Source organism: Myxocyprinus asiaticus, chromosome 35 (assembly GCF_019703515.2).
Source record: "Myxocyprinus asiaticus isolate MX2 ecotype Aquarium Trade chromosome 35, UBuf_Myxa_2, whole genome shotgun sequence".
Lineage (NCBI taxonomy): Eukaryota > Metazoa > Chordata > Actinopteri > Cypriniformes > Catostomidae > Myxocyprinus > Myxocyprinus asiaticus.
This window is the reverse complement of record NC_059378.1, coordinates 12,211,358-12,224,900: the sequence shown is the minus strand read 5'-3', so window position 1 is coordinate 12,224,900 and position 13,543 is coordinate 12,211,358. Positions and strand designations below refer to the sequence as shown.

Here is a 13,543-nt window from a genome sequence, read left to right as displayed (position 1 = left end):
GTAGGTGAATTGCATTAAAACTATGGCTTCCAAAAAACAAAAAAACAAAACATGGTTACTACAATATTACTATAGTGAAACCATGGTTAATTTAACCTGGATTTAACCTTTATCTCAACACCCCGACGTTAACGGTGACCAAATCACTGTGAGGAAATCAACCTGTATATACATTTTTATTTATTATTATAAGTAGAATTAAAGGAAATATTAAGAGTGGAGACAGGAAAAAGAATGGGAAAAAGTTGGTCATAAGAAGGATTAGAACCCGGGTCGTACGCGTGGAAAAAAGCATTTTAACACTGTTGTTACACTCCACGCCACTGCAGCAACACTAGAGGCACAGTTTGTCTTAAATATCCATCAGACTATTGGAGTGCAAATTGCTGCACTGGGTGGCAGGTACTTTTTATACCTAGTTATAAAAAACTGTAAAAATCATGTTTTCAATCATGTTTTTCATTAAATTAACACAAGAATATTTAATTATTTTCATTTAAATCTGGCAATATTAAAATATATAATAATAAACAACAGTGTTTACCTACATATGTTTTTAAAACATTTTCATATATCAAAAAAGGCTGCAAAGAGATTCTGTAAAAAAAAAAAATTTAAAAAATAAAAAGAAATGAGTGTTGACACAAATGTTTTTTTAATCTTGAGTGTTGCTTCTATTCACTGAAAAGGATAGTTTAAACTGATTCATGAAAATGAATCATATTTAGCAACCATTTCTAACACCATTTTGGTTATTAAGTAAGAGTAACAAAATCAAAACATCTTTCTTAATGCTCTCATGCTTTACTTTAAAAAAACTAGGCCAAAATAAAAAGCACATTAAAGGAATAGTTCACAAAAAAAATGAAAATTCTCTCATCATGTACTCGACCTCATGCCATCCTAGATGTGTATAGCTTTCTTTCTTCTGCTGAACAGAAATTAAGATTTTTAGAAGAATGTCTCAGCTCTGTAGGTCCTTACAATGCAAGTGAATGGTGAGCAGAATCTCCAAAAATCACATAAAGTCAGCATAAATGTAATCCATACGACTCCAGTGGTTCAATCCATATCTCCGGAAGTGATATGATAGGTGTGGGTGAGAAACAGATTAATATTTAAGTCCTTTTTTACTATAAATCTCCACCTTTAACCAGCCCCAACCAGTAGGTGGCGATATGCATGAAGAATGCAAATTGCCCCCCCCCAAAAAAAAAAGAAGAAGAAGATGAAGAATATGGTAGTGAAAATGGACATTTATAGTATAAAGGGCTTAAAATATTGATCTGTTTCTCACCCTCACCTATTATATAGCCTCAGAAAACATGGATTGATCCACTAGAGTCTTATGGATTACTTTTATGTGATTTTTGGAGATTCTAAGTTCTGGCCACCATTCACTTGCATTGTATGGATCTACAGAGATGAGATATTCTTCTGAAAATCTTTGTTTGTGTTCTGCAGAAGAAAGGAAGTCATACACATCTGGGATGGCATGAGGGTGAGTAAATCATAAGAGAATTTTCATTTTTGGGTGAGCTATCCCTTTAAAAACACTGCAATTGTCATGATGTTGCTTAATTTTATATAACCAGCAAAATGTTGGTAAATATATCTGAAATATTAAATATATTTCCCAGCCCTAATGAGAGCAATATCATTATAAATTGAATCTCTCCCTGCTCTTGTGATGTCTGAACGTGTTTTGCTACGTTTAACATGTCCTTACATTTCCTCATGTCATAGTCTGCTTGTTGTACTGAATCCTTGAGGACTGAGTGTACTTGCTGATGTCTGTGTTGTTTGTAAATGTTCTGCTTCTAACCGTCTCTCTGTTTTCTCTCACTTATAGATACCCTGCTGTCATCTGGCCATGGTAAGTACTATGGAAATATGTTCCCTGATAAAACTCTGCATGAGTCTGAATGTGCCACATTTCAAATTTCATTTTTGTTTTGCAAAGTTGGTCGGTAAACGAGCGTGACTTTGTCCAAACTGAGCATCGCTTAGGCAGCAGATGTTTTTTAAAACTCACCGTGTGTACTTTCTGTAGTGTTGCCTGACACAGAGAACCCAATATTTGTCAGTGATTACCGAAGACTCACCCCTGCTCCCTTGGTTTGGAGTTTCAAAGAGGGCACGTTTTCCCAGCATGCTCATTCAGATATTTTCGACTCACTTTGGTCAATCACCCCTTGCAGTTCTGTTGTATATTTCACACGTGTTTAGTCTGGCTGTTTGTCAAAGATGAGGCGCCCGCCCCAGGTTGCACCACACAGACAACCCCTTTTTCATTTACATTTGACACAGAGGGGGGTAATCTTTAAAAGTGTGTTTTTCCTATTGAAGTTACACTGTGATAGAGCTTCAAATTGCACCCTGTTCTTAACAAAATGGAGTGTTATGAGCATTGCAAAGTTCACAGGTGTGCGCATGTGCAGCATATAATGGACTGCAAGACAAGCATATTGTCCACCTGCAGAGCTGCTGGGCCAACTAGAAAATAACACCTGCACTGACCATTTCTGCATCCTTTCAGAGAGGAAGAGAGAGAAATAAGAAAAGAAGTAAAAAGCTTTGCAGATTCTGTGCTTAAAGGGCAATCCTGTAAATTTCAGGCTGTATATGTTTTGCATTCAAAGCACACTCTCTCACAATGCTTTTTTTGGAAACAAGACATGGCACTGGGTCCAGTTTTTCGTTTACTCTGCACATTGCACTAGAATAGGATATGTTCAGGCCAGAAGGCGCTGTATTTCCAGACCAGCATATTTACTTTCTTTCCAGTGCTCTTTATTCAGACGGGTAAGCTGGTACAAATAGCGTGCTGCCCTTTAAGAATTCTGCAAATGCACCATAATGGATCAGAATATGGCTAATGCAAGTGCTTTGAAAAGCTTCAAAAGAACGTTGAAAAGCTGCTTCTGTTTCTAAAGGGAATGATTTACCAGATAATTTTTATTTATTTTATTTAATCTTTTTTTTTTTTTTTACACTGTGTGGTTTTAGAGTAAACGAAGGAAGGGGCCATATGGTTGAAGTGATGTAGAAAGATGTAGATTACATCATCCTGACAATAGTAATGGTAATGGTCACTGTTTAGACAGCAGGCATTACTCTCCTCCAGCTGCTTTACACAAATGCGCACACACACACACACACACACACACACACACACACACACACACACACACACACACCTCCTGTCTTAAGCAATGAGTGTGACTCAAACTGGTTAGAGCTGAGGTGGTAAGACACATAAACACATGTGCACACACATACAGTGGCTGTATTCTCTCTTTCTCTTCCTGTATTCGAAAAACACATTATACATGTATACAGTGCACACTTTTTGTTTTTAAATGCTGATGGGGACATTCAGTTGTCATCTGTTGTTTTTAAATTCAGCTAATTCAACATTATATTGTCCATTTAGTATACATTTATTAAAGGGATAATACACCCAAAAACGAAAATTCAGTCATTATTTTCTCATTTTCATGTTGTTCCAAATCCGTTTGAGATTCTTTATTCCGTGGAACACAAAAGGAGATATTAGACAGTATGTTAGTCTCAGTCACCATTTACTTTCATTGATTATTTTTTTCCATCCATTAAAGTGAATGGTGACTGAGGCTGTCATTCTTCCTAACATCTCCTTTTTGGGTTCCACAAAAGAAAGAAAGTCATGGGTTTATAACAACATAAGGGTGAGCAAATCATGACCGTTATTTTCATTTTTGGGTGAACTATTCCCACAATGTAGGGGATGTTCATTTGTACCCTACAAAGATTGCCAAACCTGACCCATCTGCCATTGTTTTCATTTTCAACCTACAATCATGAGTTTTGTGAAACTGACAGGTTCTATTTATTAAATCGGCTATGAAAACCTTTGATTTGAAAGTGAAAATTTTACAACATTGCATTTATAACAAACTTCAAGATTCCCTATTATTGTTCAGTAAAATATTGTAACACTTGGTATTTGATACGATATCACTCTTTTATTCTTTCTATTCTGCTCTCACAATGTGAAAAACACAATAGACACTGCGGTCAACAGATTTAATGAACAATATCCTATTAATTATTCCACTGCACTACACTTGTCCTACCCTTCTCTTAATTTTCTTTTCCGGTCTGTACAGGGACTCTTTTATTTCCTTTTTCGTCACTTCTAATTCCTATTAGCATAGTTTACTGTAGGAATGTATCTGATATAGGGAAACACAAAAGAACCGATAACTTATTTTTATCTGTCAAAATAAATGAAAGCATTTTGATCATTGTTTTAAAAATTCTGTAAACTATTATTATTATTTATTTTTTGTTAACGCAGCCTTTGGAAACACACCCATGGATACATATTGTATATTGTGTGTGCATGCATACACACACACACACAACAAATTCTTTGAATGGATGTTTTCGCAGAATTTCGCTTCTACCTCATTCTCTCTTTTTCTCTGTCTCTCTCTCTCTCTCCCCCGTCACTCACCCCGTCATTCTTCACCATGAATACCGGTTGATGGCTTAAACTAAAGGAATGAAAGAAGAAAAGGAGGGGAGTTTAAGGGAGATAGAGGAATGAAGATGAAAGAGTGAATGAAGGAGAACTCTGTGTCCTTGGCTTTTGTGTGGGACTGGCTGCACTCTGTGGTTTTGATGACAGAACGCTTTACAGCTGTCAGCTTATGCATAGCTCACTACCCCAGAGAAAACTGCACACATTTCCTATATCATCTCTCTTCAGTCTTTATTTTTATTACATTTATTTATTTGTTTTATTTTATTTTTTATGTATTTTTTGCTGTTCATCCTCTCATTACCGTTTCCCTTCTCTTTTGGGTCTTTTTCTGTTGTGGTTTGTTTGTTCCAGGGACAGCTTCAAAACCACTGACTATATTGCTAAAATATAGTAATTTTTTATTTATTTTTTTTATTTTCCAATTTCCTTGTCAGGTATTAAAGGGTTAGTTCACCATGAAATGAAAATTATGTCATCATTCACTCACCCTTATGTCACTCCAAACCCATTTGGCCTTCTTTCTGTTATGGAAAACAAAAAGAGAAATGTTGAAGAATGTACTGGCCAATCTTTTCCATATAATGAAAGTTAATGGGGACCGAGTGCTGTTGAGCTGTACAATGCCCAGCACCATAAAGGTTTCATAAAAATAGTCCATATGACAATTGCATTATATTCCAAGTCTGAAGCCATATAAAGCCGTATGGTAGCTTTTTGTGATAGACTGACATTCAAGCCATATACAAACTCGCAATCGGAAACGTAACACACAATCTGATTTTAATAGAATGATAACTTAATAATAATGGTCTGTTTTTCACACATAGTGGATTTAAAAGACTTGCAATATAGTGTACAAGTTGTATGGACTACTTTTTATGATACTGTAATGGTGCTTTTTGTCATTTTGAAGCTCAACAGCCCAGATCCCGAAAACATTTTCCCTTTATCTAACAGAATAAAGAAAGTCATGTGGGTTTGGAACATGATGAGGGTGAGTACATAATGACAGAATTTTCCTTTTTGGGTGAACAGTTTCTTTAAGCTCTTTTCAGATTAGCATATCACATTTGAGATGTCAAATATCAAGTGGTCTCTAGGTCTGTCTCTAAGGCTCTCCTCCACTGCAAAATCATGCTGTCTGAATATTTCTCATCCTTCCTCGATCGCTGCGTCGGAGAGTGCACTGGCGATGTCGGATGCCGAGGATTCAACTGGACTGCCACCTTCGGGTCTGCCCAGTCTGAGGCCAATGCAGCCATGCTTGCCCAGGCCGCCGCGAGTGTCGGGTTGGACTGGAACCCTCCACCCTCCCCTGAGCCCTCGCGGCTAGATGACTTGTTCCTGGGCTCGGGTTGCCGCTCACAGCCGTGCCCCGTGCGACTTCCCAGCTCGTCCGCTCTCACTACCCTCGATGGCGGGGCAGCCCACGGGTACGCGGAGATCCCTCAGGTGGATAAGGCGGTTGCGGTGCATCTCTGCCCGAAAAACACCGCCACCTGGCGGGATCGTCCGGCGTTCCCCTCCAGGGCCTGTAGGACTACGTCGTCTCTGGCGACTAAAGCCTACAGTGCCACTGGACAGGCCACCTCCGCCCTGCATGCCATGGCCCTCCTGCAAGTACACCAGGCCAAGGCACTGAAAGAGCTGCACGTGGGTAGTCCTGATCCTGATGTGATGCAGGAGCTGCGCTCAGCGACCGACCTCGCATTCCGGGTGATGAAGGTCATGGCGCGAGCACTCGGGCAAGCGATGTCCACCTTGGTGGTCCAGGAGTGCCACCTGTGGCTGAATCTGGTCGAGATGAGGGACGCTGACAAGGCTCGCTTTCTCAGCGCTCCCATCTCCCAGATCGGCCTATTTGGAGACACCGTCGAGGATTTTGCCCAGCAGTTCTTGGCGGTGAATAAGCAGACTGAGGCGATACAGCACATCTTTCCCCGGCACGCTCAAGATCCCGTACCCCGTCTGCTCACCGAGGGCATCCCCCTGTAGCGGCAAAAGCCCAGGTGGCTCCGCCACAGCCCGAGCCCAGTTTTCGGCCCCAGCATAGAGCCCCCGCAGAAAGCTGACACCCCCCTTAGGACACTCCTAAGCGCCCCTGTGATGAACGACCCAGGGATGGAGATGTCTGCTGCTACCATGGAGCTGGTGTCCAGACCTCTCCATCCCCTGGTAGAGGGCCGGGAGGTAAATCATCCTGGTTACTTTTGTAACCTCCGTTCTCTGATGGAGGGAACGAGATGTTGTGTTGATGTAGTGACACTAGGGGTCACTCTTGGGATCCCCAAACACCTCTGCTTTTTTGAAAAAAGGCCAATGAGAATTGGCAAGTGGAATTTGCATGCCACTCCCCCGGACATACGGGTATAAAAGGAGCTGGTATGCAACCACGCATTCAGGTTTTATGCTGAGGAGCTGAGACCAGGTCCCGGCCATTTCAGCGGGTAGTTCAGCGTTGTGGCAAGAGGGACACAACGTCTCATTCCCTCCATCAGGGAACGGAGGTTACGAAAATAACCAGGATGTTCCCTATCTGTCACTCACTCAACGTTGTGTCGATGTAGTGACACTAGGGGTCCCTATACAAAACGCCACAACTATCTAAACTGTGTTACGTGAACTAGTGGTGTGTGACGGGCAGACTGCTGTGTGCCCTGGTCAGCGAGTTTTTCCGCAAACTGCCAGAGGGCTAAGGAGGAATGTCATCCAGGGATCACAGTCTGTGAACACGACTGGGAGTCAAGAGTGCACATCTTCACCTCAGGGGAGGGGAAAGGCGCTATGTACAAGCGGTACACCCCGCCAGCTGTCTCGGAACTTACCTGCTCGTGCCTGCCAATACACGGGATGAGACCGGCTCAACCCGGAGATTGTAGAACCTTGCAAAGGTGTTGCCCAGCCCACTGCTCTGCAGATGTCTGCCAAAGAGGCGCCACTGGCCAGGGCCCAGGAGTGGGCTCATAACCCCACAGGGGGTGGCATGTCCTGAGCCTGATATTCCATCACAATGGCGTCAATGACCCAGTGGGCGATCCTCTGTTTGTAGACAGCGCTTCCTTTCCGCTGTCCACCAAAGCAGACAAAGAGCTGCTTGGAGCTTCTAAGGCTCTGCGTGTGATCCAAATAGATGCGTAAAGCTCACACAGGACACAGCAACATCAAGGCTGGATCTGCCTCCTCCTGGGGCAGCGCTTGCAGGTTCACCACCTGATCCCTAAAAGGGGTCGTGGGAACCTTGGGCACATAACCTGGTCGGGGTCTCGTGAGAGTAACCTGGACTGAACTCCAGGCACAATTTGCTGACAGAGAACGCCTCCAGGTCCCCCACCCTTTTGATGGAAGTGAGCGTAGTCAGGAGGGCAGTCTTCAAAGAGAGTGCCTTAAGCTCAGCTGACTCCAAGGGCTCAAAGGGAGCTCCCTGTAGACCCCGAAGGACTACAGAGAGGTCCCATGAGGGGACGAGGTGCAATCTGGAGGGATTCAACCTCCTAGCGCCTCTCAGGAACCTTATGATCAAGTCGTGCTTCCCCAATTACTTACCATCTACTGCATCGTGATGGGACAGCCGCCCCTCCAGCCTCTCCTGCAGGAAGGAAAGCACCAATCCGACTGCACATCTCTGGGGGTCTTCGCGTCGGGAAGAACACCACTTAGTGAACAGACACCACTTCAAGGCATACAGGTGCCTCATAGAGGGAGCCCTAGCCTGAGTGATCATGTCTACCACCATGGGTGGTAGGCCACTTAGGTGTTCCACGTCCTGTCCAGGGGCCAGACGTGGAGATTCCAGAGGTCTGGTCGTGGGTGCCAGATTGTGCCCTGTCCCTGAGAAAGAAGGTCCTTCCTCAGGGGAATTTGTTGGGGGGGAGGGGGCTTTTGCGAGGAGCGTGAGAGCCGAGAACCACGTCTGGGTGGGCCAGTAGGTTGCTACTAAGACGACCTGCTCCTCATCCTCCCTGACCTTGCACAGGGTCTGTGCAAGTAGGCTCACTGGGGTAAACGCATATTTGCATAGTCCAGGGGACCAGCTGTGTGCCAGCGCATCTATACCGAGGGGTGCCTCGGTCAGGGCATACCAAAGTGGGCAGTGGGAGGATTCCCAGGAAGCAAACAGGTCTACCTGTGCTCGACCGAATCGACTCCAAATCAGCTGGACCACCTGAGGGTGGAGTCTCCACTCTCCCCTGAGGGTAACCTGATGTGACAGCGCGTCCGCTGCGGTGTTTAGGTTGCCCGGGATGTAAGTGGCTCATAGCGACATGAGGCAGTGCTGACTCCAGAGGAGGAGGCGGCGGGCGAGTTGCAACGGGAGCATAGACCGCCTTGATGGTTGATGTACGCTACCGCCACTGTGTTGTCCGTCCGGACCAACACGTGCTTGCCCTGGATCAACAGCCGGAACCTCCACAGGGCGAGCAGTACTGCCAACAACTCTAGGCAGTTGATGTGCCAACGCAGCCGCGGGTCAGTCCAGGAGCCGGCGGCTATGTGCCCATTGCATCCGGCGCCCCAGCCCATCTTGGAGGTGTCTGTTGTAACCACGACGTGCCTGGAGACCTGCTCTAGGGGAACCCCTGCCCGTAGAAATGATGGTCACGCGATGTGTCCCGTGGCGCCATGCCCATCTCGGGACTCAAGTCTGAAGCCAGTGCTGAAGCGGTCTCATATGCATCAATCCGAGTGTTGTGGCCGCCGCTGAGGATGCCATATGCCCCAGGAGCCTCTGAAAAAGTTTCAGTGGAACCGCTGTCCTCCGTCTGAACGCCTTCAGACAGTTCAGCACCGACTGCACGCTCTCGTTTGTGAGGTCCAACTCCAAACCGAGAAAAGAGATGCTCTGAACCAGGGAGAGCTTGCTTTTTTCCCAGTTGACCCAAAGCCCCAGTCAGCTGAAGTACCAGAGCATGAGGTTCCTGTGTGCGCACAGCAACTCTCGAGAGTGAGCTAGGATTAGCCAGTCATTGAGATAGTTGAGGATGTGGACACCCACTTCCCTTAGCGGGGCAAGGGCTGCCTCTGCGACCTTCGTGAAGACACGAGGGGACAAGGACAGGCCGAAGTGGAGGACCTTGTACTGGTACCCCTGGCCTTCGAAGGCAAACCGCAGGAAGAGTCTGTGTTGAGGTAAGACCAAGACGTGGCAGTACGCGTCCTTCAGGTCTACCACCGCGAACCAATCTTGATGCTGGACGCTTGTTAGAGTGCGTTTTTGTGTCAGCATCTTGGACGGGAGTCTGTGCAAAGCCCCATTCAGTACTCCGGTATGATGAAGTAAGGGCTGTAGAACCCTTCTTCATCTCGGCTGGAGGGACAGGCTCGATCACGCCCTTGCGCAGAAGGGTAGCGATTTCCGCACGCAAGGTAGCGGCATTCTCGCCCTTCACCAAGGTGAAGCGGACGCCACTGAACCTGGGCGGGCACCTGGCGAACTGAATCACGTAGCTGAGTCGGACGGTCCGGGTCAGCCATCGCGACGGGTTGGAAAGCCATGCGCCCAAACTCCGGGCGAGGGGGATCTAGGGAATGATCATGTCCGGCGGGTGGGGCCTCGCAGTGGGGCAGAGCTCGAGGTGCCACGTCGAGGGGACTCGAGTCCTGTGGCCGTGCTGAGTCCAGGGACATCGAAGCACTTACCTGGCTCCTGCTGCCCACCATAAGATTGGCCGAGGAGGGGGGAGGAGGAATCTTGTCCCCGCAGTCCACTGGAACAATCCCGTGTGGGCTTGTTTGTGCCACAGCTCCATGCCAGAGCCGGGCCATGGGGGCAGGCTGTGGTGGAGCCGGTGTTGTTGCTGCAGGAGGAAGCCCTTGGCGACGAGCAGACAGGGTGCGGGGTCTTAAGCCGCGCTGGGGCAGGATATGTTGTAAGGCCTCCATCTGCTTCTTCACCACCGAGAACCGCTGGGAAAAGTCCTCGACGGTGTCGCCAAACAGGCCAACCTGGGAAATAGGGGCGTCAAGGAACCGTGCCTTGTCTGCCTCTCCCATATCGACCAAGTTCAGCCAAAGGTGGTGCTTCTGGACCACTAGGGTGAACATCGCCTGCCCGAGAGACCGCGACGTGACCTTCATCGCCCGGAGAGCAAGTTTGGACGCCGAGCGCAGTTCCTGCATAAATCCCGGGTCAGAACTACCCTCGTGCAGTTCTTTTAGTGCTGTGGCACCGCAGGCCACTGTCATCAGGGACGATGTAAAACCTACAGGCCCTGGATGGGAGCTTTGGGCACCCATGCCAGGTGGCGGCACTCTGCGAACACAAGTGCACCGCGAGTGCCTTATCCACCTGGGGGATCACCGAATACCCCCTGGCCACTCCACCATCGAGGGTAGTTAGAGCGGGGGAGCTGAAAGACCGGGACCGGGCAGTAAAAGGTGCCTCCCACGATCTTGTCAGCTCCTCATGCACTTCTGGGAAGAAAGGAACGGGGGCGGGGTGTGGCCGTGAGTGGCGCCCCGAGCCCAGGAACCAATCGCCAAGCCATGAGAGTTCAGGGGAGACTGGAGGGTTCCGCTCTAGCCCGACGCTCTCGGCTGCCCGGGAAAGCATGTCTGTCATTTCCGCATCGGCGTGAGACTGGGTGACCGTTCCCGAAGGAGGAAGCCCAGCCGAAGCCTCTACTTCAGACTGGACGAGCCCGCTCTCCGATGCTGCGCTCGATAACTCATTGTCTTCCCGAGCTCTGAATGAGAAGTTGAACTCGCACTGAGACGAGCCGGCGGTCTCGAGCGAGAGCCCGATCGGGGAAAGCGAGCATGCTGGGGAATGGGGGGTCCGTGGGGGGATACCCGGCGGAGGTGGTCCCATTGATGTCCCCAAATCGACCCCAGTGCTACCCGATGCGGCCTCAAACCCGTAGGTTTACGAAAGCAAGCCGCGACCTCAACGTTGCCATGGTCATGTTCTCGCAATGAGGACATGACCCATCCATGACAATGTTTCTGCGTGGGCAGCGCCTAGACACGTAAGACAGCGATCGTGGCCATCAGAAGCGGAGAGATAACGACCGCAACCAGGAATAACACACAAACGGAAAGGCATCTTTAAAAAGATGTTCCGTGTGTGTGCCGCTCTTTTTGTGAATGAAAATATACTCTTTTAGAATATACTCTCTTATTTTCACTCTGCCGAAGCGCCCAGGGGCATTCTCTGCACTAAACGGGTGCAGAGGGGGAGAAGCTGCTGAAATGCGCCGTAAATCCAGCAGTTTTGATGTGCGTCTTTGGAAGGAATTGAATTCAGTGCACTGAATACAACCACTCGGCTCCGGAGAGAAAATCTGAATGAGTGGTTGCATACCAGATCCTTTTTTACCCATATGTCCGGGGGAGTGGCATGCAAATTCCACTCGGCAATTCTCATTGGCCTTTTTTTAAAAAAGCAGAGGTGTTTGGGGCTCCCAAGAGTGACCCCAAGTGTCACTACATTGTCACAATGTCGAGTGAGTGACAGATAGGGAACTTATGTTCCCTTTTGTTTTGTGTTTGCCCACATTTCCAAAAAAGAGCGGTTTCCTCACTCCTTGGGTCACACAGTCGGTGTTTACAACTGCCGTTATCATGGCGACTGGACACTGAGCACCTGCGACTTGGATGTCGCGAACACGGGCCCCCCGCCTTCGTGCGCCCGACCGCACCACACTCACACCTACGGCCAGGCGGTTGTGACGAGGACGGTCATAAAGTCCCTCCTCCGGGTACATGGAGCAAGGTAAGTGCTTCAAGGGCCCCCTCAGCGCAGCCACGAGTTCAGACGAAGCAAGGCTCCTCGATGTGGCATCCCCTGCTCCCCCCCGCCACGAGGCCGGACACGTCATGGTCACCACAGACGCCTCCAAGTTGGGCTGGGGTGCCATATGCAATGGGTACACAGCCGCTGGCTCCTGGACAGGACCATGGCTGTGTTGGCGCATCAACTGGATCATGGATGCCATCACTCTGGCATACCAGGCCCAGGCCGTGCCCACCCCTTTAGGAATACAAGCACATTCTACAAGGAGTCTTGCATCCTCATTGGCGCTGGCCATGGAACCTCTCTAGCAGACATCTGCAGTGCAGCGGGCTGGGCAACACCCAATACCTTTGCGAGATTTTACAATCTCCGGGTTGAGCCGGTTTCGTCCCGTGTTTTGTCAGGTACGAACAGGTAAGTTTGGTAATATGGAACAGCTGGCCGGGTGTATCGCTTGCGTATAGCACCTTTCCCCTCCATGAGGCGAAGACATGCGCTTCTTCTCCCATGCGTGTTCACGAACTGTGAACCCTGGATGTCCTTCCTCCCTAGCCCTGTGGCTTGCGAATTTGGCGGAGGAATTCGCAGCCGGACCCACTATGGGTATTAATATGCCCTGTACTGGGATAGGTGCTCCACAGGTGCCGGTTACTCCGGTAACCTCCTGTGATGCATTTTCCGCGGTACAGTCTCCCTGTCGGCAGACCCGCGTCTCCCTTGAGCAGAGCACTCTCTGCCCCTGGTCACTGTGTTTGTAGAGCTCCTCCCCTTCCAGGCAGGACCTACCACCACGCCTCTTCCATGTGTTGCCACATGTTACCTCCCTTTCGGGCAGTATGTGTTCTCCGCGGGGTCTTTTTCCCCCTGAAAGAATAGGAAAGGAAAAGACATGTGTCCCCGGTGTGTGTAATAGCGTTATATGGCCGCAGCCGAATCTAATTCTCTGTGGAGAGAAAACATAGAGAGAAAAGGCCGCAGCTGGTGCAGCCTGCTCCAATGCTATTTACGTCGCTTCCCCCCCTCTGGGATGTGGGGAACTACATGACGTCTTGTGGGGTGTTGGGGGAGGTTACGTGTGGACTGATGCATCTGCTATTACACACGCAGCAGCTTGCTTACACCTGCATCGGCAGTTCACGTAACACGGTCCAGCTGTTGTGCCGTTTTTCTATAGGGACCCCTAGTGTCACTACATCGACACAACATCGAGTGAGTGACAGAAGGGGAACGTCTCGGTTACTGTTGTAACCTCCGTTCCCTGATGGAGGGAACGAGACGTT

At 48.2% G+C, this 13,543-nt stretch overlaps 1 protein-coding gene across 1 annotated transcript in view; it reads left to right on the top strand.

Annotated features, from left to right (window-relative positions):
- The window catches only part of cdh4 (cadherin 4, type 1, R-cadherin (retinal)), a 332,586-nt gene that overhangs the window by 140,048 nt on the left and 178,995 nt on the right, over nt 1-13,543 (top strand). Inside the window, exon 3 of the mRNA XM_051672704.1 lies at nt 1,853-1,876. Coding sequence (XP_051528664.1) covers nt 1,853-1,876 — 24 coding nt within the window. The remainder of the gene's footprint in view (nt 1-1,852; nt 1,877-13,543) is intronic.